We start from the raw sequence: 26,601 nt of genomic DNA, 5'->3' as shown, positions 1-26,601 counted from the left end.
AAATGCCCGAACAACACTTGTTGTCGTGCCAGCACCTGACATCCAACCACACATAGAGAGCAAGAGCTTGACATTGGCCACAGCAACAAAAGCATTGTCAGTGCGGACCCCTGAGGAGATCAATTTGCTCTCCTCTGGTTCCAGGCCTTTCAGCAGGGTTGAATAGAGGACAAAGGGCCGGTCGCAGCAGCAGGAGGCTCGGCAATGTTTCTCTAATGGGGTGTAAAGACAAACAAATCACTGGTATGAGACGTGGACTTGTTATTGTGATGAGCCTGTGATTTACACCTGGATCATTCACACTGATAAGGGATAATTAGTTTGGCATTTCTGTGATCAGTAATGGTTTATAAAGACAGTGTGCCTGTCTGTGAATGGGTGAATGAGTACAGGAAAGTGTTGAGGTTCTCTTGTGTTTACGTGCGCTCCAGAAAAATAAAGCAGTACTGTGGTCTTGGAAAGGATTAACTATTGATAAATGTTTTTTCTTCAAGTAAGTAAAAAGGAAAAATGCGTCACTATGTAATAACCACTTTAAACCTACTTAAAAGGAACAAGGGTTTAAGCAGCTGATTCATTTAACAAGTATTTCAGCTCTAAAGATGATCAAATTATGAAAAATTAAAAAAAGAATCGAATATATCTGTAAGCCCTTTTTGTAGTCATCATTTTTATGTTGTACTTTTGAAGCAGACATACAAACTATAACTCTTAACCCATGACAAATGCATTTTTGAAACAATTCCTTAGTGAGCAAAAATTCTTTAAAAACTTTTAAATGGCATACCATTTAGTATGCTGACAGAGCTATAACTATTTGCACCTGAGAAAGTGGTGACTAACCTGAAACCTGTTGATACACAGCATCCATCAACACTTGCCTGGTTCCTGTACCGAAGAAGACGACTCCATCCGGCCTCAACGACTACCGACCGGTTGCCCTCACATCTCATGTGATGAAGGTGCTGGAGAGGCTGGTCTTGGCCCACCTCAGGCCGCTGGTGAAATCTTCACTGGACCCGCTGCAATTTGCATACCAGCCTCATATGGGAGTGAACGACACCTTCATCTATCTGATGCAACGAGCTCAGTCACACCTGGATGGAACCGGTGACTCTGTGAGAATCACTTTCTTTGATTTCTCCAGTGCATTTAACACCATCCAACCACTGCTGCTGAGTGAGAAGCTGCGGGTGGTGGAGGTGAACACATCCACCGTCTCCTAGATCACTGACTACTTGACAGGCAGACCACAGTTTGTCCGTCTGGGCGGTGTGCTGTCTGATGAGGTGATCAGTGGTACTGGAGCTCCTCAGGGAACTGTTCTGTCCCCCTTCCTGTTCACCTTATACACAACTGACTTCCAGTACAACTCAGAGTCCTGCCATCTGCAGAAGTTCTCTGATGACTCTGCAGTGGTCGGTGTATAAGGGATGGACGGGAGGAGGAGTACAGGGCAGTAGTGGAGGACTTTGTGGAGTGGGCGGGAAGAAATCACCTGCTCCTGAACGTGGCCAAGACCAGAGAGATGGTGGTCGACTTCAGGAGGAAGACGACGGCTCCACAACCGCTGAGAGTTCTGGGAGAGGAGGTGGACATGGTTGAGGAGTACAAGTACCTGGGTGTGTCCATCAACAACAGACTGAACTGGAAGACCAACATCTACGCTGTCTACAAGAAGGGGATGAGTCGACTCTTTTTCTTGATGAAACTCCGATCCTTCAATGTGTGCAGCAAGATGTTGGAGATGTTCTACCAGTCTGTTGTGGCCAGTGCATTGTACTTCGCTGGGGTCTGCTGGGGGAGCAGCATTGGAGCCGGAGACACCAACAGACTTAACAAACTGGTTAAGAAGGCCGGCTCCATCATCGGCTACAAACTGGACAGCCTGGAAAAGGTGGTGGAGAGGAGGACGCTGAACAAACTATTATCCATATTGGATAATCCTGACCACCCTCTCCACCACCTGCTGCAGGGACAGCGGAGCACTTTCTCCAATAGACTCCTCCAGCTCCGCTGTCACAAGGACAGATACAGGAGATCATTACTGCCCACTGCAATAAGACTGTACAATAACTCACCTCTGGCAAAATCCATCACACAACAATAACACTGTTATCTGTGTTTCTTGTTTGTTTAAATATAAAATATATATATATATATATATATACTGTACTGTATATACTGTGCATTTTTATATTTAATATTTTGACTGTTATTTTATTGCTTTCCTGTATCTATAAATGCAGCTGTAGCAACAAAAAAAAAATTCCCCTTGGGGATTAATAAAGTAACTACCTACCCACCTACCTACCTACCTGGTAAAAAAAAAAAAAGCTGTGAAAGAGAAACTCCCCTCGATGCATTAATCTGCCTGTGAGCCTAAATTTCCTAATTAGCAGCGACGAAATGAACAAAAACAAGCAAAGATGTTGGTATTTGGACATCGGACATGTGCACGTATTTTTTTTTTCTTTTTAGATCAGCAAGTCATTGTTTATAATCTACCACTATATGTCTCCAAAATCGAGATTTCACCGCCCAAATTACCTGCAAACTGCAGCTGTAACGCCGCGGACCTGAACACGGGCACAATATCCTGGCATTTAACTGTTAGGGCAACGAAAAAAAAAGTGAGTAAAGAGTGGGTGTTTAAAGACATACCGGGGAAAGCGTGCAGTTCACGAGGAGGAGGAAAAGAAATGAAATTCACAGAAAGGGTTAATTTTGAGTCATACCAGCCCCGAGAAGTAGAAAAATGAGAGAAAAAAAAAAATTCCTCCGCCGCGGCGACACAGAAAACAACAACTTTTAACTTTTGCTCCTTTTTTTGTTGAGTATAAAAAATATTACTCGAGCAATAATAATTTAATAAAGAGGCAATAAGCACGCCTAATCTACATACAAGCCTTTCTTTAAGTTTTGACCATCTTTTTAACCTGACAATAGATCCTCATTGACTCCAGCGGAAGGATATGTGTTTTTGTTTCTTCGCTCTCAGTGACTTCAGTGACGGGGGAGCGCAGAGAGGTGGACGTTTTTTTTCAGCGCCGTGTGTGACTACTAGAAGTACATTTATGTGTCGTTTTTATTTGTTCTATCGGAACGACTTGTGGACCACATGTAAACATTTAGTTCAAATGCTTTAATTTGGCACCACAGCTGCTTTTTTTTTATTTTTTATTTTTTTTTTTTAGCCCTCTAGATTTTGCGCGAGCCATCTCCCAACGAGACTCTTTGAGAACGAACCGTCCGGGGGAGGCAGCTCAACTTTGGGCTGGCGACCTTATGTGGATTTTACAGAAAATATGGAGCACGTACCCGGTTTCTCCGCGGGCAAATCACTAGTCCTGGTGTTCTGCTTCATCCAGCTCTCTCTGGGTAAGTTTTCCTTGACGTTGTTTAATCTGATCACTCATAACTTGGACGTTTTTTGTTGCATCTGCGCGACCCGGGGCAGACTTAGCATCTCCTCAACACACCCGCTTGTGTCTGCCGAGCTAGTTAGATAAGGTCACGTAACATTATCCTTACTTTTTTTTTTTTTTTTTTTTAAACTACCGTATCCTTAAAGCCTTTTGACTGTGTATTCGTGACGATTTTAAGAGTCTTAATTGCGTGTACACCTCCGCGAGTCCACTGAACGCGAGTCTTGACATCGCCCCTGTCTGCGCCTAATTCAGATGGTTTACGGTCTGATTAATGGCGATACCGCGGGCCTGCTACTGAGCCGAGTCGCACCGCTGCCCAGATGTTGAGCAGCGAAAGCTCGAGAAAGAATTCAAAATGGACACTTAACCTTATTTTAGACTGCCCTGCTGAATTAAGAGAGCTGTCACTGACGAGGGAGTAAATACATTTGGATTATATCGGGACAAAATATCCACCGATATACCTGTAGTTCAAAGTTTTCTGAGCTTCCATCCCCCTTTCAAGAGCCTAACACTGTTCACGGTTGTCTTGTTGTACGTCGAAATGTACTTGTACTGGATGATGGAGGCCCTGCCAGACCGGCAGACAATGCATTAGTTTTGGTTGCAACACTGATGTGCGAACAAGTTGGTGGTGGTCATTTGTCAAAACGGTAAACAAAAAAAAGTTACGTGTTCCTGTTTACTGTTTACAAGAAACTCGTGCTGGAAATGGAACCAAATATGCTCAAACTGCAGCAAAGCAATCTGTACGTATGCTGCTGCTTCAGCAAAACGTTAGCTAACACACAAAAGACTTACATAAAGACCATAATAGTCAGTATTTTATAGGTAATATATATAATATTTGATAAAAAAAAATAAAATAACAGTAAACACGGTTTTTCATACCTCGACTGAAGATAAGATGCAACCAACGTGCTTAATGTAACAGAGATCAGGTTCGTCTTTATCTGCACTCATCTTAAATGAGGTAGATTATCTTAAATGAGGTAGATTTACCCGACATCTGACCTCATCTGTGGTTATATGTACAACTGACAGGTTTGGTTTCAAAGATTCCAACGGTCACGCCCCTATTCATTTGTTAACATCATGTACAAGAAAGACAATTTTGAGTGTTCCTAACTTATTTGACTTCTTTCATAATTGTTTCTCAGCATACACTATCATCACTGATCACACACACACACACACACACACACACACACACACACACACACCACCACCACCTGCACAAGTCTTTCAGCTCAGAGCGGACACATCCAACCGCGCTTTTCTTTCCAATGTTTTTTTTATGGACTATAGGTGACTTGTGAACGCTGAAGTTACACAAAAGAAGAAAAGACGATGTGAAAGTGCTGCAGGCGGTGCAAGGAGAAGCATAGGAATGTTGTTGCTGTTTGACATTCCTGCCTCCCCTCCTCCCCTCTCCCTCCCTCCCCCCCCCCTCCCTCTCTCCCCCCTCTCTCTCTCACCGGCCCGCTTCACACAGAGACCCCGGGATACTGCCGTAAAGGAGACCCCTTTTTACACCGAACCGAAAAAGAGGCTGGCATCATGCCGCCCCGCCCCTGTGTGTGTGTGTGTGTGTGTGTGTGTGTGTGTTTTAGATAGCGTGCCGGCGTTTCTGAAATCAGAGGCATGACACCAGCGTTGGCGTCCCCAACGGCCGGCCCTCGACGTCTCAAAGGGAGAGAGGGGCATGGCGCCTTTTTTTTTCGGCGACTACCTCCGCTGCCAGCTTGAAGGCGGGTCAACAATGCCCTCCCCCACCTTCGGTGTCCGTACCTTTTATGCAGAACTGCGAGGTGGGAATATTTTGGCGTTATTCCGCCTCCCAGTTCTGGATAAAGGAATGGGGGGGGGGGGGGGGGGGGGGGGCATCGCTGACCCCGGCGGTGAGGCGGAATAACGTCAAACTATTCCCGCCTTATACAAACCCCGTGCACCGTGATTTCCTTCTCCTTCCTCCTTTTCCAAATCATTTCTCCTGCCGACCCGGGAACTTACACATACAGTCCGGACACTGCACCGCAGTGCGCCGCGCCGTTGGCTACCATCGGCGGCCCTTCATGCATGCAAAGCACCAGTTGTTATCCATACGGCGCGCTGGAATGGCAGAAGAGGTGTGCCTTGATAACATCATCACAGTTCAGTCAGGGCGATGGCAGACAGTTTGACCTCACTCCTAAGCAGGTCCACAGCGCGCTCATTCTGGAGGAAGCGTAGGTTCCATTGTTCAGGCACACGACACAGTGTTACCCCTGTGGTGTGGGCATGTGGATGGTTGCATATTTGCCCATTGCAAACGGCAGACGGCTGACATGCGTGTGTGTATCTATTTGCGTGTGTGTATGTATTTTGACAAAGGACGGCAATTGTGCCACCCATGGTGTCCTCGCATCTGATCCAAGCTGCGGCCTGGTGTGAATTGGGATTTATCTGCGCCATGCTTCGCCCTGTGCTCCGAACACAAAGATTTTGATTGACCCGCCCACCACACTGCATTATTTACAGACCACCAGTTCTACCCACTGTCCTGTTGTTGGTTATTAATGTGACTTGAAGCATCTTTTCTGTGACACCATCCACCCCTCCCCTTTTTTCCTCTTATCGCTTGTCTTCTGCTGCCTGCAGTCTGCAGCAAGCTAGAATTGCCGTTGTTTTTCACGTGTTCATGTTTCAGGTTATATTCAATGAAGCCTTCTCCGCCCTTTTGATTGGTGATGTAGTTCCAACAGCTAGACGCCCGCATGTGTTTTGCCATCAAAAAACTTGTTTGTTGTTGTGGGAGAGAGTAGTAAATAATGTGGAAAACTGTATGAGTCACTATGGGGAAGGTCCGGGTCTGCTCTCCAGATGTGTTTTGTATTTGCATGCATACAAATAGTGCATATGTCTGCGGCTCTATAGTCATGTCAGCTCAGATCCATGTAAATCTATAAACCTGCTATGTTTGAGGTTTTGTGCTTGTGCAGACAAGGTGAAAATTACAGTTACAGGGCTGTTACCATTTCGCTGCAGAGTGCTAATGCAGCGCCATTTCCTGCTTGACCAGTCTGCTCGCTGTGACTTTGATCCTCACGCATTAATAAATACATGGCGGGGCGAAATAAGAACGAAGCCGGGTGCACGCCCTTGCATGAACCACATGCACCATTACTATGGGAGGTGGTGTTTGTGGCTGCGAAGGTTGAGGGGATTACAGAGCGTTGTGTCTGCACTGTTGAACAGGTTAGCAAATTAACAGGGAATTACTGCAGCCCGCATTCCTTGGCCAACACAGCCCCGTAATCCTGGAGACAGGCAGGCAGGGCGCATGGAGTAATGAGCCAAGCAGGGCATGTCAGGTAGGGGAAGGAGGGAAACTACACAGAAAAGCTTAAACAAAAATTCTGTGTAATAATGGGTCACAGCTTTAATTGAGTGCTATGTTGAACAACCAGTAACCAGTAACTTGAGGCTGTAATCCATCTCATTTCCGTACTTAGATGCGAATAAACTAGACTATTTGTTCTTGAAAGCTCTGTGAAAATACTAAGAGGGAAGAGAGACAGAAGTCTGTTTTCCAACTACGGTATATTCCCGGATGTAAGGGGGAAGAAAAATCACACTGAATTATCAGTTTTCATTGGTCATTGGAGGTTCAATTCGGGCGACTGAACGCATGCGAACGCGCTACATTTTCACTAAAATCTCTCACAGACTTGAGTCACTGGAATAGGGTCAGGATTTTGTTCTCATAAGACTTTTCTTTCGAAGGAGAAAGCCTTTTTGGAAACGAACGTGCGAGGGAAAGTCCCTAAATTTGTCTGGTCTGGACGGCTCTCCTTGTTTCTATCGTTCTCACTCCAAACACGCACACACATGCACACACAGAGCCAGCGAGCCAGCAGTGCATCCTGCTGTCCCGCTGTACCAAAACAAAACTGCTCGATACACTCGGCTGAGACAAAATCTTCCGAGCAATTACAACAACAAAGGCGGTTTACCGGTCAGCAGGTTAATTACTGAATCATCACTCTTTGTCCTGTCCCTCAACTTTAATTAAGATTTCCCTTCATTTTTACCTAATTTTCATCCAAAGAAATTTTGGCAGTCAGCTTGTGCGTTTCTGTGCAACAGGCTCAGGAAGAGGTGCATGAAAGTATGGGATGGAAACGGGTGATGTCTTTTTTTTTTTTTTTTTTTTTTTTTTTTAATGCAGATAAGAGTTGCATTTAATTATGCGCTGATCTGTCCTGATGAAGATCCACAAGATCAGCTTGAGACACCCGAGTTAATCGCACGGTTTTACTGTTTCTCTTGGCTCCGACCTGTTTCTCGCTGTAAGACACCACCCTCAAACTGAAGCTGACCTGGGAGACTAAAAGCCTTAAAAGCCATGCTCGGTTCGTCTGCTTGGCACCGCCGCTGTTTGTGTGGGCCAGCAAAGCTTCCCTCGGGGTTATAGTGTTTAGTTTGAGTTTCGTCTCCCTCCTTCCATGCTGAGCTAAGGGTATTTTATTGCAGGTTACCATGGCAACTGTTTGGCCCGCTGGATACAGAGGCTTGTACAGCAATTCCAGGAAATGGGGTTACTTCCTCACTCAGCGCGAACAACTTCCTGCCCTCCGCTGAATGGATACGCGCCAAGACTTAGGGACAGTCATTCGTGTGCAGTCTTTGCCTGCAGCTTTGTAATTACTTCCCCATATCAATCCACAGCTATTAGCTCAAACCCCATTTCCAACCTTGCATCACTCCTCCTCTTTCTACCTGTTTGACAGTGTTATTATCCCCCCCCCCCCCCCCCCCCCCCCCCCCACACACACACACACACATGACATCGCCGTTATCCTCTCGGGAACCAACTGTGGTGCCGGTGATTAAAACAGTTGCTTTATAAAATCCTGCGGGAGGTGAGCACAAACAACCGGACTCCCTTTCAACATTTTTTTTTCTGTCTAGGCAAATAAGGGCTTTGATTTTTTTTAATTTTTTTTATTACACTTAAAAATATACTGTGGGACTTTTACATGTGAATGAACGTCCGTTACTTTCAATCACCACCAGATAAATCCGTCCGTATTTCACAGGATTTGTAGTTTTTACATGTAGACATTTTGAGACAGTTACCATTGAGACATTTTAGTGTTTCCCCTACCATTGTGTTTGGCTCTATGGGCAGAGTATGCGCAACAGAGACTTACAGCAGAGTCGGCTAATGTCTGGTTTAGCCCTATGCTAACTTCAATGGGGATGAAATAATTCAGTCTTGCAGCTCTTCTAGACTTTGTAAATGTTATCTGACCGAATTGAACAAATTCTGAGTGAAACGTGTCAATTTGCTCGGAACCATTTATCCACTGTCTCACAGCCGCGACACTGCAGGCGACGGCCGAGCCTGATGTAAAGTACTTTTATGATTAATTTCACCGGCAAATAGGGGAGACAAAAATTCCACTATGCATGTTGAAGGCTCAGCTTCAGCTTTTACTAATTTACAAAATTTTAAATAGCAAATTGGTTTATGCTCATTTTGCCTTTATCTTATCATGTATTCAAAAGTAGTTTACAAAAACAAAGGTCTTCTTCCTCAATGAATGTTTCTCGCATTAGAAAATGATAAGTTAAAAAGAAAAAAAAAGATGAGCTGAAAAAGTAATATTAAAGCAACTAAGTAACTAGTTACCCGGCACACTAACATATTCTCATAGAAAATGGTAACAAGTTATCCTTTGCTATTTAGTGGAGATGTGATTTCAAGAGTTTCTAACCAGATAATGGAGCTGTTAAATGGGAAGATTATATCAAAACACAAATTATTATTTATAGCATTACACATGAACATTAATGTCATGTTTGAGAAAAAAAATTTGGAGGATAATCAAAGTTGGTGGAATTCATTCTCTGGAACGCATGAATGTGCACCGCTGTGCAAAAATTGTAGGCATTTAAGATATGTAGATTCTTAATCATAATGCAATACCATTATTCATTTTGTAGCACGACATTAACCTCAAACAACAAAGCGTGAGTCACAAAGAACTCTGACTCCATGGCGCAGAGATCAGAGCGCTGTATGGTGTTGCATCACGACAAGACATGAGCAACCGAGACAGGACGTCTGCACGTCTTCCTAATTCATGGCAAAGGGTTGGAACACTAAATATTAGCTTGAATTAGTTTGTTCTTTTTTTTTGTTGTTGTTGAAACATTCCTGGCTTTACCTCAGCACAGTGCTCCATTTGTTTTTTGTTTTTAAATTCCATGGCAGTTCATGTAATAGTCGTCAGGATATTTCAGTATGGACCAAAGTGATCGACAGAAAAACATACAGACTGACACCTACTCGTTACCAAAGCAATGCAGCACGTTACAGAAGGTTACAGCTGACTATAAAACAGGAGTTTTGGAAGTTTCCAAAATGAAATGTTTACTTCGCTCAATATACAGAAGAAATAGAAACACCACAACTTGTGGGGACTTCCAAGTTTCTACGGCGTGAGACAGTTTGTGGGTTTATTCTGTGGATTCGTATAACACAGTCTGCTTTAAAGCTCTTGACAGACGAATTGGTGTCATCGTTCGATGACGACGGTGATGATGGCAGCTCTTTCATCAACAGTGATGGGCATGCCTTTTCTCAACACCCTCAATACACCGGAAACTAGCGAGTGTGATGCAATGTCGAAGACAAGTGCCGGGTCAGGTTAGAGCAAGTGAATGTTCGCTGATTTCTTTTTTTTTTTTTCTTTTTTTTTTTAACATATTTTGACATTGTCTTAAACTTTTGGTAACTTCTACAACTGGTTTTCTCAAATCCAGAACGGCAAGAGAAAAAAAGGCCACAGTAGAACAGACGCAAGCATTTTCCAAGACAGAAAGTTCTTCTGAAGCGGCGTTCTCTTTGTTGTTCGTTCTGACAGCTGGCAAAACATTGATTGATATGTCGTGTTTCCAATGTAATGGGATTTTCTAACATGGTTGGTACAATATTGCATGATTTGTTTATTATTCACAGGCCTCAGACCACAGTTGTTTGAATCCGCTAAACGATATGAGCTGCGCCTGCTACATGGTGTGATAGTTCTCCCACGGCCTCGTTTGCACATCTGGGTGCCATGGAAGCCCAATATATACGAAGGGATTTGATTTAGTCTTTAAGCTCTTGAGGAAGAAAAAAACGTGTTATTGAGTATAGTCTGCACTGAATATAGGTCCAAGGGCTTTTTGTTGGTTTTTATGCTTCTTTTGCTGTGAGATCTTGTGCACTTGATCGGACCTTCCTACAGACGAATATCACCATGTTGATATGGCACAGAGGGAAGTTTGAAACAGTCATCTGTTTTGACAGTCTGCATATTGGCATGTTTAGAGATCCAGCTTCCATCTGAAGGGATCACACGAAGCTCACCTCAAAGTCCCACCAAACTGGGAGCACTATAACGCTCTGGCTTTTGCTCTGCTTTTGTTCTTAAACTCCTCTTTCCCCATGATCTCATACAAATAAAAACACCACATGGCTGGAAGATGAGGTGGTAGTGAGTGAGAAAACGAACAAGGACTTTTGATCAGGAGTTGTCCAAATAATAGTAATCATTCAGGCAGGTAACTTCTGAGTTTCTTCTCAGCTCACACCATCTGTCTGTAGTTTCACTGTTGACTTTGTCGATCGGGTCTTATCAAGGCTCTCATTCCTGGGAAATGTTCCTGTCCATGGTTCATTGATAGTGAAGTGTGAGAACAGCTACACAGAGAGGATGTAGTTCTGGTGTTACCAGTGTGGATTACAATACACCAGTAGGTCATTTTAATGTGTGTGAACTTCGTGTTTGTTTTATTTGAGAGATGGATTGCCGAAACATTTTCCAAACTTGCAGACTGGGAATTGGTGACCCGGACAGCATGGGGTAATGTGTGTGTGTGTGTGTGTGTGTGTGTGTGTGTGTGTGTGTGTGTGTGTGTGTGTGTGTGTGTGTGTGTGTGTGTGTGTGTGTTTCTTAAAATGGCGTAATAGATGGCAGGCTGTCCCAAATCTGGTAAGATCATTGCGTCTGGCATTACAACAGCTTGCATGGGAAGCTCATCAAGCCAGCTGGGGGATGAGAGCAGCCTTTTCCGGACTCTGCTCTCGTGCTTCCATTCTTTCATTCCCTCAGTTCTTCATCCCCTCACATTTACTCCAAACCTTTTTTTTTTTTTTTTTTTTTTTGTGTGCTGATTTTGCACTTAGGTCACTGGCAATCTGTCATACCCTATGGTGTTTTGGCCAGACTTACTGCTCACTAATCAAATTTGAAGTTCTTTTTATTATTATTATTATTATTATTATTATTATTCATTTATGATACATGATTCTGAATGGATTTACTTTTTATGTGATCAAAACCAAAAGTGAAAGCGCCCCCTGTGTCGCAGGTTCTAACCGCACGTGTGTGTATTTTCTTCTGTGTTATTATGTACACATGATTTCCATATGTTGCCTTGTTGCAATGCTGCACACCGTGTGTCTCCTCGGTACCGAAATAGCTCAGCGTTTTCTGTGGCCTCTTGTACTTCAGCAGTTGTCTGATATCAGCTCACACTTTATTACAGTGGATGTCTGCACAAGCGTGCACATACAGGGTTGCTTGTGTGTGTGCGTGCCTGTTGGGATTAGGAATTTCACAGTGGGTTATGTATGGTATCCCCGTGTCTAATGGACTATGTCCGTCAGCCTGGCTCTAAAGCATTAGTCTGCCCTCACTCTTTGACCAGACCGTGCCTCTTGTGCATTTGAAAATAAGCCGTGTCCAACTTTTAACACTGCAAAATCATATAAAGTACTGCAAGTGTCTTCACAAGGACTCTTTAACTAGTGACACTGTGATTAATCTAGGCGCAGGAAGTAACACTACTGCTGAGCGCGCTTCCTGTAATGCTATGACTGTTTTGTCAAAGACATTGTTGGCGTTTCTTCGAAATCAGCTGACGTAGCCTCAGTTTTGTAGAAAAAAAAGAGCTCTGTTCTGCGGCATGGGGATGCATCACATAATCACTTAACTTGTGAGACTATAAATGAAACAAAATGTGAAGCAGCATTTGTTCAACCAATTTTATGACAATTTTATAGCAGTTTTGCCGAATTAATCACCGATATTTACCATGCCCTCCTTCATTTTGCTACCATATCACATTGATAAATAAAGACTGAGAACACAGCACTTCTGTTTGGCGTGTTGGGCTGGCACGGTGTGCGTGAAGACCTCTTGAGCCATGTGTCTCTGGCGGCTTGAAGGCCACACAATGCATGATGTGTGTGCCTACGAGTGTCTCACTGGTGGGGAGATAGTTGGGCTTTGTTGTCTTCGTCAAGGCTCATTTTTGTCTGCCTGCCCGTCCGGCTGGCCTGCAACCACTGCCTGATGTCTGGCAGGCTTTGGATAGCTGGATAGATATGTAACGAGCCCGCTGCCCTGTATCTGCAAAAAATGAGGGAAGGAAGGAAAAGGTTGTGGATTACGTGCGTGTAAAATATATATTTTATATATTTTTTTTTTTGGGCACGTGAAAACATAATCATCAGGGGGATTCTGTATTTCTTTCTTTCTTAGTGCTGACATACAAACATTTGAACCTGTTCCCGGATAACTGCAAGATTTTGGAGGAGTCGCGTTCATAATGTACACTCATACGAAAACTGATGTTCCTGAAACTGTTACTATTTCTCACTATTGAATTGCCAAGATCATCTTGCAAACACCACACGTGGTACAATACGCCCAGATAAACAGTTTTTAAGCTGTTAATGGATGATTTATTGGCTAGCTGTACCACTGATCCATGTAATTAAATGGTCACACTTGAAACATTGCCGACATTTTGACTCAACACTTAGCAGATGAAGTACCTTTCTTTTTGTCTAAACTGTGTCTTGTCTCTTGCAGCTCTGCAATGTGTGGATGATAAGGCGCCTTGTGTCAACAATGCCACGTGCCTGACCTTTAGCAACGGCACCGAATACTGCAGGTAAGAGTCACTGGAACACTTTTTTTAGTTGAACTTGTGCTGCACACACTGTAACAACACTGTTAAAAAAAAAAGAAAGAAAAAAAAGAAAGAAAGAAGGGGAATTAGGCAAGAGACACACCTCATAAGGGGATTGTAGGATGTGAAAGCCAAGATGGAAAAAGGGTTTTAGATCAACCCCAGCCTCTTCACGGGACCATGAGCTTTTGCTCAGGCACGAAATGGGAAATAAAAGACTGCTGTGTCTGACAGAGTACATCAGTACTGGGAACAATACCAATACACACATTTCCACCTCCCAAGATTTTATTTTGGGAACATTTAGGGGCTTTTGTTACTTACTCCTTTGTATCTATAGGATTGATTGCTCTATGCATTGCCAAAATCTTTTACTGCCCGCAGTCTTTTTTTAATTGATGGTTCATGTCAAGACAGTGATGAGACATTTATTTAGTCTTTAGTGCACAAGAAAAGAACCTATTCAGTGCAAACGATGACAAAAACAAAATGAACCACGGTTGAGCAAATCAAAATATGTTAATCTTTGTTAACCCATATAAATATTAGCGTAGGCTTTCTTTTCCTGGCACATGCCAGGTTTGTGTCAACTAACAAGTTGAAATAACTTGTAAGGAAGTCTCCTCTTTTTCGGGTGGTGTCAGGCCCATAAGAAAAAGTGGCATAATTTAAAAGAGTCCAATGGTCTGTTTCATCTAAGGCTTCCGCTTTCTGACAGCTCAGCCTGGTTTGTAATTAAGACAGAGCTATCTTTTTAATTGTGTTGCCACTCCCAAGCCAAATTCCCAACAAAAACGCACCATAGCTGGTTCATGAGCCTGATCATATTTCATCAAATGTGATGAGAATCCTGCCGCGTGTCTGTTCCCAGAGTTTTGGGATTTTCAGAACTCTACTATTTCTGTAAAAAGGGAACGAGAAAACATGTCTTAATCAGTGTTTGACATTTTCTCTGTCTAATTAAAGGTCAAGTAGATGATGTTATACCGCAAGTGCAAACACAGTCACTGTTCGTGTGTGGCAAGGCCGGGTGGGATGTGATGTAATCTATCTCCATCACAGTTAATATCTAACAGAAACACAGACTAGGATGGTCATTTCAAAGGCATCTAAAGATAGGCTGCTTTCAGTTTGGGGATTTTTTTTTTTCCTTAGGTGAAGGAAATACAACCATTAAATGATTCAGAGCAGTGCTCTTAATATGGGCAGAGAAGTATACAATACCGTAGAATAGTGCTTTATTGGCGTATATCTGTACTTCTACCTAAATAATCAACCTACTGAGTAGTGTACTTAATAGTACACGTGTATTTTCTGTACAAAGAAACTAGTAATTTTTCACCCGTGTTTCCCCTGTCCCGATCACGTAGTTGGTATTTCTTCCCTGATTTAAGAGATGATATTGACAATAAAATTGAAATAGTGGAGGGATGTTGCCCTGAAGACATGCAGAGAGTAGTTCCTCAGTTCAGAAGAGTCAGCTGACAGAGAGCAGGCTTTCTGTTAGACTGATTAAGTAGTCAGTCAATTTCTTTTTTTCTTTTTGCAGTCTACAGGCAAACATGAACAACCAGCACACAATCATACACACATACTGTATGTGCACTCAAATGCACATACTTGTCTCCGTCCAGGCTTTTTGGCCCCATCTGCACTGTGTTGTTGGTCAAAGGGCTCATTGTGTAAAAAAAAAAAAAAATCTAATTCTGTATTTATTAGTCTCCTCAGTCTATTAAAGACCTCCGCTTGTAAGTAAACAGTTACTCTGGCCTTTTGGCTCAGACCAGCCTAATTATATCACAAGGATCAAGCCCGGGGTCAGTCAGAATAACTATAATTAAACAGGTAATGGATATAACAGACAAGGGTTGGGCCAACTGTCGAATGACTTTGATTCATTTCAATTCCTGTTTCTGCATGTTGAGAAAAATACATAAATGGCGATTAAATTAAGATGAGTGCATTTCTCCTGTCTCTGAAACACACCGACACTGGCAGTGAGAAATCGTTTCTGGAGTCATGCAGTAATGTTAGACAGTAACACAAGGGACTTCACCCTGCATGTGCGAACTTTGCCAGTCAGACTTGAGTAATGGCAGCGACTACTGACATGGACAGAGTGAGACAGAGGAGAGGTAGTCATATAATAAGACACGATTACAAGAAAACCCTCTTTTTCCCTAAGTTCTGTTTCGAAGAGAAATACTGTTTTAGAACAGTAAACCCTTTGATGCTCGCCCTGCTGGGTAGGTTTCACTGAGATAGCATTAACCTAAGAAGAGAGTCCTCTTGTAGAAGTGAAACATAAAATATGGTAATATGGAAGACACGTTTGTACAGCTTGCCTATCAGGCACTGACTCACATTCTCGTTGGTTTGTGCTTTTGAAGCTGTCAGAAGGATTGTCTGTAAAAGTTCGCATTTTTCAGACTATGTTTTTGAACTCATCGGTGACGGTCGTAATTTATGGCTGAGACAGATTTTCTCCACTGATTCTTTTCTGTAGTATTTACACCAAGAGAAACGATGAGCTTGTTTTCAGTCGTCATGAATTCATTTCCTCTGTGGTAGTAAAACACCAAGCTTTCAGAAAGGTTAAACTGTGTTAATAATACACTGCGGGGGCTGACTCTCTCTGAAAGACTAATTTGAAACTGTTTTTAATAATGACGCTGGGAAGTCAAAACAAATGTCATTTTCCTATTCACTTTGTTAAGTTAATGCAATAGCAATAAAACATTTTCGTAGAGTGATTCAGATTAATCGTCGACAGATTGTTGTCATTCCTCGATTCGTTCCCACGTATTCCCGAAACTACCCTACTCATAAGAATGTGTCTGTTTTAGAGAATTGTTGAACTAAATCTCTGGCACCTTTTTTCCTTCAAAGGAAACAAAAAATGGAGACGGGAAGAAAGAACAACAACAAAAAAACAACAACTAATAAGTTACATGTTTGCGTACTGTAAAATAGACTACGACTATTTCCGGGAAAGAAAAAAAAAAAAAAAAGCAGCTGAAAAAACAACAACAACAACAACAAAAAAAACTGCCTTTCACGTCGTTAGTTCAGGTATCTCCATTTGGACGGGGAGGACGTTGTGAGAGAAAGTGAGAGGTCGCTTGGCTGCGTCGAAGGGCAGGGTGCAGAGAAGCTGTCTAACCGGTGGCCCCGCAAGCCGTCAGCTTTGGGTGTGAGAGGAGCTGTGAGCGAGTCTCTCTGCGTGTGGATTTGATTTGCGTGGTCGGTACTTGAAAATGACATCACAATCTGGTGATGTGTTCGCTACCTGAACGGAAACTTTGGTCTTGTTTTGTGGGCCGCGGAGGATTCCCGACACTCACGCGGAGTGTGACTCAGTATTTGGTTGTTACCTTAGAATTCCAAGCGAGAGTGAGGCTCCGCGCGCATGCACACGCACACACACACGCGCACACACACACACACACACACGCGCACACACACACACACACACACACACACACACACAGACACACAACGTTGTTCTAAAACCTCCCCAGAACAAGATGCCTTTGTCTGCCGCGCTCACGGTGCAAACTGATTAACTCTCCCGCCCTCTCAATGCCTCTTTTTTTTTTGTTTTTTTTTTTTCGTCTCTCTCTCTCTCATTTTCTGTTGAAGCTGCTGTTTTGTCTTCAAGTTTATTTAGATAAAAGCTCTTCTTGAGAGTGAGGGGAAAGAGTTACTGTGTTGTGTAGACCTGTTGCCTGTTTGATCTGACAGGCAGAATTAGCCTGCAGGGCAGACGGGGGAAGAGAAAGGGCCAAAACAAAAGAGGATGTCTCTTTTCAGGTAATTTGAGGAGGAATACCTCGGAGCACAACTCCTTACTAATGATGAAAGGGCTGGGAGGAGGGGGAGGGGGAGGAGGAGGAGGGAGACAAGGGAGAAGGGAGGAGTGTAATTTCCACTCGTGTTACGCCTCCTTCATCAAACTGTCACTCATCCATCCATGCCTCGGTCCTCTCCACCGCTTCAGGGACTCCCGATGCCTCTGGACACAGCTCACCCGGCCTTTTAATCTCGCCACATGTATCGGTATCCTTTCTTTTGAACCATTCTTCCATTTGCCCGCAGTGCCATTATTGTTGAGATCTTCACCCGTTGGCCTTTAATTCCCGCCTCCTCTTCAACTCGTATAGCCGTGAGCTCGTGGAGCTTTGTTGAAGATCTTTACTTCTGGCGGTCGTCTCCGCCGCTCTTCCGCCCTTCCTGGAGTGTTTGTGGTGTGACGTCCCGTTCATATCGCCTCCTGAAGTCTGAGGTTTTTCCAATTAAAAAAAAAAAAAGGGGGTGCCAGTAACGTATAGAGGAGGCAACAGAAAAAGGAAGAAGGATGTGAGAGTGGTGGTGTTTTAAGCCTAGTCACGCTTCCTCTCTGATCCGACCCTGCACTGCGCTCTGTCAGGCACGCACAGTCACACAGATTTTAAACTGGGTTAGGCATATGATCCAAACCTAAAGTCAACAAACCCCGGAGTAGGAGATTGGAACCCACAGCAAGGATTTCCCGCTCTTCCTCTATTAGAGACTTATCTCCTTCTCACAGCTCAGCCAACAGTACTGTAGATGTGGTTGAGACTGGGACCACAGCGATAAGAGTGTCTTTGTGTAAGTGTTTGTGTGTGAACTGTGTCTTTGTGTGCGTGTGTCCGTGGAGAGTGGAGGGGCACCTCAAGCCTCGGGCTGGTTCGCATGGTGGCACAGAGAGGACTGAAGTTCAGTTAGCATGCTAGATTCAAGATTTGGATGGTGGAGATGTGGCTCCGTGTGACTCTTTGAGTGTGTTCAGGACCCAGAAGATGTCACAAGGAGACTTTTTAATCTGTGCCAAGACTGAAAATCAGAACTGCAACAAATTATTATTTTGATTTATCCTTTTTTTTTTTTTTTTTTTTTTTTTCCCCGTTTAGCTGATTTGAAGTGTTTTGAAACACTGTTGTTAGATTATCATTATTATTATTATTGTTGTTAGAGGTCAAGTTGAAGTCTGCAAATTCTATGTTGTGTCTATGTTTAATTTATTTATAATCTAGATTTAAACAAAAAACAAAACAAACAAAAAAATGTTCATCCCATGCTTTTAAGAAGCGGAAAGCAGGAAAATGTCCTACGTATTTGATTTGTAAATAACTTAAATGACTAAAAAAAAAAAAAAAATAGGATGGTTGCCAGCTTTCTGTCAGATGACCAACTGGTTGGACTTTTCAGAACAAGTGCCGACTCACTGCAGGTGCTGCGCTCGGTGCTCACCGGGACTCCACTCTCTTTGAGGATCACCGTAAGATATCAAATAAACAAACAAGTAAGACGCACACTGCCGCTGCTTGGAGGCCTTGGAGAGTCAAATCCAAATCATAGAAAGAGGAAGACTTTCAAAACGGTGGGGAATGTAGCAACCAGACCATAAACCCACACACAGCAGCTTGACAAGTGTCTCTCTGTCTCACATCGATATGACGCATCGAGGTCAAAAGTACCTCAGTTTTGACATAAGGTTAGATATTCTCCGTACACGTAGTGTGATGTAAAAGAAATGACCGCCGTGAGTCCCTTTGGTAATTGTGAACAAAAATCAATACTGTAAAGCAACTATTATCAATTTAGTGTATTAATTTGTCATCGCCTTTAGTTTCTATTAATTCATCAACAGACAAATAGCCATAAAATACAACAACAACAACAACAAAAAACTCCTTTGTTGTTTTCACCCTGTTAAGCGCGAGTGGAAAGCTCTGAGCAGACTTCTGAAATAAAGAAATCATTAATACCTTACATATCTTATCGTAATTGTGTGTGTGTGTGTGTGTGTGTGTGTGTGTGTGTGGTGGGCTGCAGCAGTAAATTTAGCATTTGGTTAACAGTCGCGATTTTAATTAACCCTGCTTGGAAAGTGTACGCCGTCCCTCTTTGTTTTAATACATTTCTAAATCAGTGGTAGTCGCGTAGGCCGAGATGTTGGGACTTTTATAAGCCGACAGAACTTTTGTTGGTGGTTCTACTTGAAACAACCACAGAAACTGGATAATGACAGAACAACACAAGAGAGACGGGCAGAGGGAGCGTTCAGAGACAGAACGGGCACGGTGCCGCGCACCACGGCCGCTCGGATGAATCTTTCTGGACATGTTTCTAAACACAGCCTGAGATTTTACCACTGACCCGAGTGTGGACTCCACCCTGCTCTACAGTCCTTTGCTTTTAGCCTCACTGCCTGGCTCTTCTTGTTTCTGCTACGTCTCGCTCTCTCATTACTTTTCTGGTTTTTACTTCCACGTCAGTGCGTCCTCTTCACCCTTGTCCTCCTTCCTCTTTTTTCTGTCTTACTTTTTTCTTTTTTTTTTTTTTCCCGTATAACTTTAACGTCACTCTCGCACTCTCTTTTGCCCCTCCCCTTTTGCTATGCTGTTTTTTGTTTTTTTTGCTGCTTCTGCACTTCTCTATGAAAAAAAAAAATAAGCTGACACATGTCAGAGTGGCAAAAATACACATTCAATTATGAAACTGTTTAAGAAATTGATTCATAGTTTCCATCCCCAGAAGAAAGAACCCATAATTTAACCTTAACGTGCAACTTTAGGTGCATTTTATTTTTTCCTCTGTGCAGCAGGTCTCTGTGGCACTCACTGATGTATGGCCCTAACTGGTACACCGTATAAGTGTTTCGTTTCGAGACCTGTACACACGCTACATTCGCGCTCTGGCATAACTCATTATCCTTCAGTGACAGGACAAATGGCCTCTTTGGGATATCTGCTGTTAGGTCAGTGGTACTTGATATAGTCCTTAATATAGCGCTGGGATTGAGGTGCCTATGTTATTGAAAAACTTTTTTTTTTTGCATTTCTGCCGGTATTTAGCACGCTCATATACTTCACTACTTATGACAGTTTATTACGGAAGATAAAAAAAAAAAAAAAATTTAAAATTGGGACCACGAGTGAGACCGGAAGTAGGCAGAAAGGGCTATTCAGCTGCTCACACATGCACTGCTTTTGAAATCTTTTCCAAAGTTTTTTTTTTATTGCGTACAATAGCAGCAGCAGCCGTTGACAAGCCAGCCTGTGCAGAAATGGTGTCAGAGCGTATTAGGTGTGCCTCCCCATTCAGATATCCCGCATGTCAGCACACCGAAGCCGGTCTCTGGTTCCTCAAGCAGGATTAACTGCTCGGCTCACTTCTCACTCTAAAATTGTATCTCAATCATCCAGGTGGTACAATGTTTTTGGTTTACACATATGAAGAGTTTGCTCTGATGCATGTTGATGAAGGACCATTGATTTCACACATGCTGCTAAGCTCAAGACTGCGGTGTCCTCGTTCGGCTTCAACTTTGTTCACACTACCGTGTCTGATCAAGTTGAAGGCGACAGTCTGAATGGCACCAAATATTTTCACACGAACTATCATTTAACACTAACGTCCACGATACGTATCTTTTTTTTTTTTTCATAGCTAACTTTATCTGGCACCAAAATTGCTTGGGTGAGCTGAGGAATTTTTCCACAGACGCAGCAGCAAAGGCAGTAACGTGCTCTGCACTTGACTTGTGACGTTCATGCATGCACACACAGGAATACAGCACAGTGAATAGGCCACCTATGTTCCAGCCAAGCCAGGGACTCATCCGGGGATTGAAATGTGAGCCGGTTTATACTCTCCCTCTTTCTCTCTCACGCTGTTTCTCTGTGATGGCCGTAGGGGGAGAGCATGATGGAGTTATTAAGCGTCACTGAGACTAGAATAGTGGCTGGGAGAGGAGGAGGAGGAGGAGGAGGAGGAGGAGGAAGAGGAGGTGGCGGCGGTGGAGTTGCAGTTGTAGTTGAAGTCGAAGGTGAAGTGGTAAGAGAGGAGAAGTAGCACAAAAGAAAAAAGAACATCAGAGGGTAGGAGATCTTGGGACATGGGAATCAGAAATGAAGGCAAACATTACATGAGTGAGAATCAACCCACCGCTCGCAGCTCACCGAAGCCCCTGGAGCCAGCCAGGATAGGCAGAGGTCAGCATGAGGTAGAGGAGGAGGAGGAGGAGGAAGAAAACGAAGGAGAGAAGGAGTACACACAGAGAGAGAGAGAGAGAGAGAGAGAGCAAAGAAGGGGTGTGCATGGGTCGTGGGGGGGGGGGGGGGGGGGCGCTAATGTGAACCAGCTGTAGAAACCTGACACCACGAGAGTGAGTTAGAAAAGAGAGGTGGAGGAGTGAGAGAGAAAGGAAAAGAAGGGCTGCAGGAAACTGCATGCAGTAAGAGAAGGATGGAGAAAAGAGGAGGGGGGGGAAAAAAAAAAAAAGTTCCTCACGGAGCAAAACAAAGAATCCCATAGATGAGTTTGGCTGCAAAAACCCTTCTCTGCCGTGTTGTGCGTGACAGCGGAGCTCTCGGTGTGCGTAAAAGGCGTCCGGACGCATCAACGTGCGCAGACTCTCGCCCGTGTCCGGCAGCGCGCGTTGAAATTCGTCGGAAGAATGACGCTGCTGTCGGCGTTGCTGTTGGCGACAAAAAAAAGTGTGTCATTTCGCCAGGTTATCGCTTCCTCAGCGAGACACCACTCCCCGGCCATAATGTGAATCATGCACAGCCTTGCCTGTTTGCCTCGGGCTCCGGTGATAAAGCCGAGGGCTAATAATGAGCTCTCTATCTGGCAGTGAAACCTGAAGGACAGGGTATCGTTTCCTGACGCCACAGCGCTCGGTTCTGTCAACACTGGTTAGATGGCAGCGATTAATGGCATAGAACTCACCGTGCATCTTTTCCTGCCAGCGTTTTTTTTTTTGTGAATATTCACAAAAATCCACAAAGAAACAATATATTCTTGACATTAGCGTTCACGTTAAGTGTTGAAGCAATGTGAAAGCTGTGTTTCCTGCAAACGTACTCCTGAAAGGAAAACAAGTCACGTCTAAACCGAGTGATTTCAAAAATACTTTTTAAATGAGTCTTCGCACAGCATCAAAGCGTACGCTTTGAATTTCACGTCTCTCGTTGAGTGGCCGCGCTTGACTTTTGCGTCTCGTATTGCCCGTAGCTTTAACGGTGAAAATGTGTAGAATGTTCCCAGTGAAACGTAAACCTGGTATTAACCTGGACACGCTGTTCTTTGTGTGACAGCCTGCTAATGTGATGTATGTCATAGGGCAGAGGGCCGTGTCATTACTCTGGGAGAGAGGGGCGGAGAGGTTGTCTGGGGGGGGGGGGGAGAGAGGGGCGGAGAGGTTGTGGGGGGGGGGGGGGGGGGGGGGGGGGGGGCAGTCCGAATTCCCAGGACGGCCGTCTTGTTGTGATATCATGACCAAGCTGTGTTTGTGTTTCGAGTGGGGAGTCAGAGTCGGGAGGGACGTCTGTCTGTTTGTGTATTTATGTGTGTGTGTTTGTGTATAGGCATGTGTGTTGGGGTGTGTGTGTGTGTGTTTGTGTGTGTTTGTGTGTGTGTGTGTGTGTGGAGGGGGGGGGGTCGCGCTGCAGACATGCTTATACAGCAAGGGAGACGGTGAAGAAAGGGGTGGGGGGGGGGTGGCCATATCTAATCTGAGGTTAAGATGTATGAAGTCTTTTCTTTGAAGATCGCGCATCACCGATCTATCTTCTTTTTCTTTCTTTTCTTGTACGTGCGAATAGATGATTTTTTTTATTTTTTTTTTTTATTTTTTTTTGTGGGGAATAATTTAAGGAAGTAAATGAAATATTTAAAAGATACGGCTTGTGATCGTGACTTGTGTTTTCTTATTTGTCATAAATGCTTTGAAAACAAAACAAAACAACGCGTTAGTCTGTCTCAGTGCCATCCACAGCGTCACCTGCGTCGGTCACTATTTTCAGCCGTTGGATTTGGAGTATGTGGTTTCTACTCGAAATAAACTACACCAAGTACACGTATAATGAAGGAACATGTCAGTCAGGGCCACAGTTCAGGTCCGTGGCAGAGAGGAATAAGATTGTTTGTCAGTATGTTGTTACTTTCAGAGCATGATCAGTTTAGTTGTTGACGAAAAGAAATCTCCACACCCAGTCTAAATAGACGGAAAACCATAAAACGAACAAACAAACTGCTCAGCAATCTGCTGTTAATTCAATCTAGCGTCGCCTTGTTTTTCTTCTTCTCTTTTTGTTTACAGTTCACCATTTGTTCAGTCAGTGTGGGGATTTATCGCTGCATGTCGTTTGTAACTTGCGCATCACGCGAGGCAGAAGTTTCACAGATGTGATGGATCTACGAGACTTCGCCTGGCATGATTCACAAAACTCCTGCTTTCCCATGCGCTCTCAACCTAATATCTTCAAGCTGCTTCGGGGTGGAGTGTCCAGTGACAAATAAAAATTAGTACGCGTAAGACCCAGTTTCAAATAATCTCCATTGTCTCATCTAAGTCTTATATGGGTCACAGACACCGATTTCCAATTCTCCCCTTTATCCTTTTACATGCTACAGTTCTGCTTATTTGTGAATAAGGCACCACCCACCCCCCTTCCCCTTTTTTTTTTTTTTTCTTTTTTTTTTTTTTAAACTTTGAAACGGTAATGAAAGAGGGCCTTAGTTTTGCCTGTGCATGTGTGGTGGTGCAAAGTTACTGTGTGGTGTATCTCTTCTCTTCTATTGTGTTACCTGAGCCCCACCGGGGAGGAAGGTTTAGAGGCCTCCGTAAGAGGCGGCAGCTCGCCCTGTCGCCCACGGTCCCCAGACAGCATGTCAGACATGTGCCACGTGCACACAAGGATGACGGATCAGAATCGCATACACAGGAAATTACCTGAGAAATGACAATTTTGCTCACTAACAAAGTAACACCTCTGACCAAATGCTGTCACATAAAGAGAAGTGGTGACTGAAAGTGGGAGGGACTGTCGAGCAAATAGAGAAATAGAAAGTGACGAAGGGAACAATGTCTGATAAAATCTCTAGTGGACATATTGCGTAATTTAGTAATTTTTTCTCCGAAAAGAAGAAAACAAAATCTAAAGCGTCTCACGTGCACACGCCCACACACACACACACACAGTGAACCAAATGTGATCATAACTTGGAAAAAAAAATTCTGTGAGTCGAACACCAGGTTTTTGTGACCAACTTGCACTTGTTAAAAAGGGCTCTTTACTTGTATACTTATTGTAAGTCGCTTTGGATAAAAGCGTCAGCTAAATGAAATGTAATGTAATATTGTGGCTACAGTTGTGTAGATTACAGCATTACTTATCTGTCGGCAGCAACATTGTTCATCTATTACTTTTCGCAAATTATTGCTTATGCGTTCCACTGTTTTTAAGTTTCTCTCAGTATTCAGTCAACAACTTCCAGATAACGCCACCTCACATCCTTCTGCTTCTGAACTTCTCCTTTGTCACCAGTGACCCCAGTTTAACCCTTTATCAAGCCCAGCTTCTCTCTTTACTCCCAGCTGGGTTTATGGGGCAACAGCTCTGGGTTCAGAGCACTCACTAATAATCGGCGGGTTATTGGGTCAGTTCCTGTCTCATCCTAACAGCATGTTAAGAGGCCCCCAAGCAGGGCAGAAAACCCCCAAAATCTGCAAAGAAGCTCATAGTCATGTGAATCTGTGTGTGTGGGTCAGCGTATTTTAACCACCTTTACATCTGGAGGCTCTGAATAGAAATGCAGTCCATTAACCCTTTAATGTTTGAAGTAATTGAACAGCCACTTTCTCTTTATGTACAACCACACATTTTGCTAATACTCCTACTTAGGGATGTGGTTCCCCGCATACTGTTGTTCAGATCACTGTACAGCAGTGGGAAGACTGTGTATTAGACAGTAGTGTTTGCTTGTGCTGGTTCATTTGTTTCTTTGATGTGTGTGTGCACATGTGTTTGTGTGTGCGCACGTGTATGTGTGTGTGTGTGTGTGTGTGTGCGCACGTGTGTGTGTGTGTGTGTGTGTGTGTGTGTGTGTGTGTGTGTACTAGAGGACTCGGGTGCAGATGTAACTACCAGTGCTCTCAGCAGGAGTCGTGTGATGTGGTGCATTACATTCACCAGACTGAAACTTACTCTTTTGTTTTGTTTGTTTGCATCACTGTCAAGCACACATACACATTTGTCTACTTGTTCAGCTCATCTTTCCACCACATTGTCTGCTGATAAGCTTTAAAGTGAGTGCCTTTGCCAGCTCTGTGACTGATCTCCGTATATATATATATATATATATATATGTGTGTGTGATTGTGATTGTGTCACCAGGTGTGCTCCGGGCTTCTTGGGTGAGTACTGCCACCATAAGGACCCTTGCCAACCTGGCTCCTGCCTGAATGGAGGGAACTGCACTGTGTCCATGTCAGCTGGTGTACCTGTACCAGGCAGCGCCACCTGCGCCTGCCCTCTTGGCTTCACCGGACCACATTGCCAAACTCCTCAGAACTCCACCTGTTACCCGAACAACCCCTGCGCCAACCGAGGTGTCTGCACCCTGCTGTCCCTTGACAAGTACAAGTGCGAGTGCGCCAGAGGATGGACAGGTGAGTTCCTGTTCAATCACCCCTCAGAGGGTAGTGATGTCTGACTTTTATCATTGGAACACTGATGTATTTTTAAACATCCTGCATGCAAATTTACCGTAAAGACCCTAACAGACGAATTCCTTTCTGATTGTTTGTCCAGAATATTTGTTGTATTGCAGCTTCTGTGCTTGGTTTTAAGTTAACAGTGTCAGCCATCTGAGAAGCATTTTATTACTTCCACTAGGGGAAACCTCCTTGGATTTATTAGTCGTGCTATTTTGTGTATTGACAGGGTCTCAAAACCTAAGAGATACATTTTATAACATGTCAGGCCATGAGGTGAGGAAATACAATGCTTCTTGGTATAGTTTCAGAGCTAAGAATTTGATGAAGGATTTTTAAACTTTGCCTAGAGCCTGATGGCTTCTTAATTAGCAATTTTGTCTTGAATGTGTTAGTCTTGTCTCATAACAAGGCTTGTGCTGAATGATGATGGGTGATTGAGGACACATATGCTGATTGTTTTTCTTTCCAATGTTGAGGAGCGCTCACATTTTAATCGGCACAATTGAGTCCTGAATTCTTGAATGGCAGCCGCTGTGGAGAAAGTTAGCCCCCCCCCCCCCCCCCCCCCCCCACCATCCTCCATCAGCACGGAGGCGATCGAATTGTCTATAAGTAATTCATTTT

General features: G+C 43.7%; 1 protein-coding gene across 1 annotated transcript in view; it reads left to right on the top strand.

The window, feature by feature from the left end:
- Positions 1-3,028: 3,028 nt before the first annotated feature.
- Positions 3,029-26,601, top strand: part of notch2 (notch receptor 2) — a 42,306-nt gene continuing 18,733 nt past the window's right edge. Inside the window, 3 exon segments of the mRNA XM_069150265.1 lie at positions 3,029-3,381; positions 13,346-13,427; positions 25,655-25,929. Of these exon segments, the coding sequence (XP_069006366.1) occupies positions 3,309-3,381; positions 13,346-13,427; positions 25,655-25,929 (430 nt within the window). The 5' untranslated portion in view covers positions 3,029-3,308.

This window comes from Embiotoca jacksoni, unplaced genomic scaffold (assembly GCF_022577435.1).
Source record: "Embiotoca jacksoni isolate LCO1_2020_lvr unplaced genomic scaffold, fEmbJac1.0.p SCAF_16, whole genome shotgun sequence".
Taxonomy (NCBI): Eukaryota; Metazoa; Chordata; class Actinopteri; family Embiotocidae; genus Embiotoca; species Embiotoca jacksoni.
Note: the sequence above shows the minus strand (reverse complement) of the source record. Positions and strands in the feature narration are given on the sequence as shown.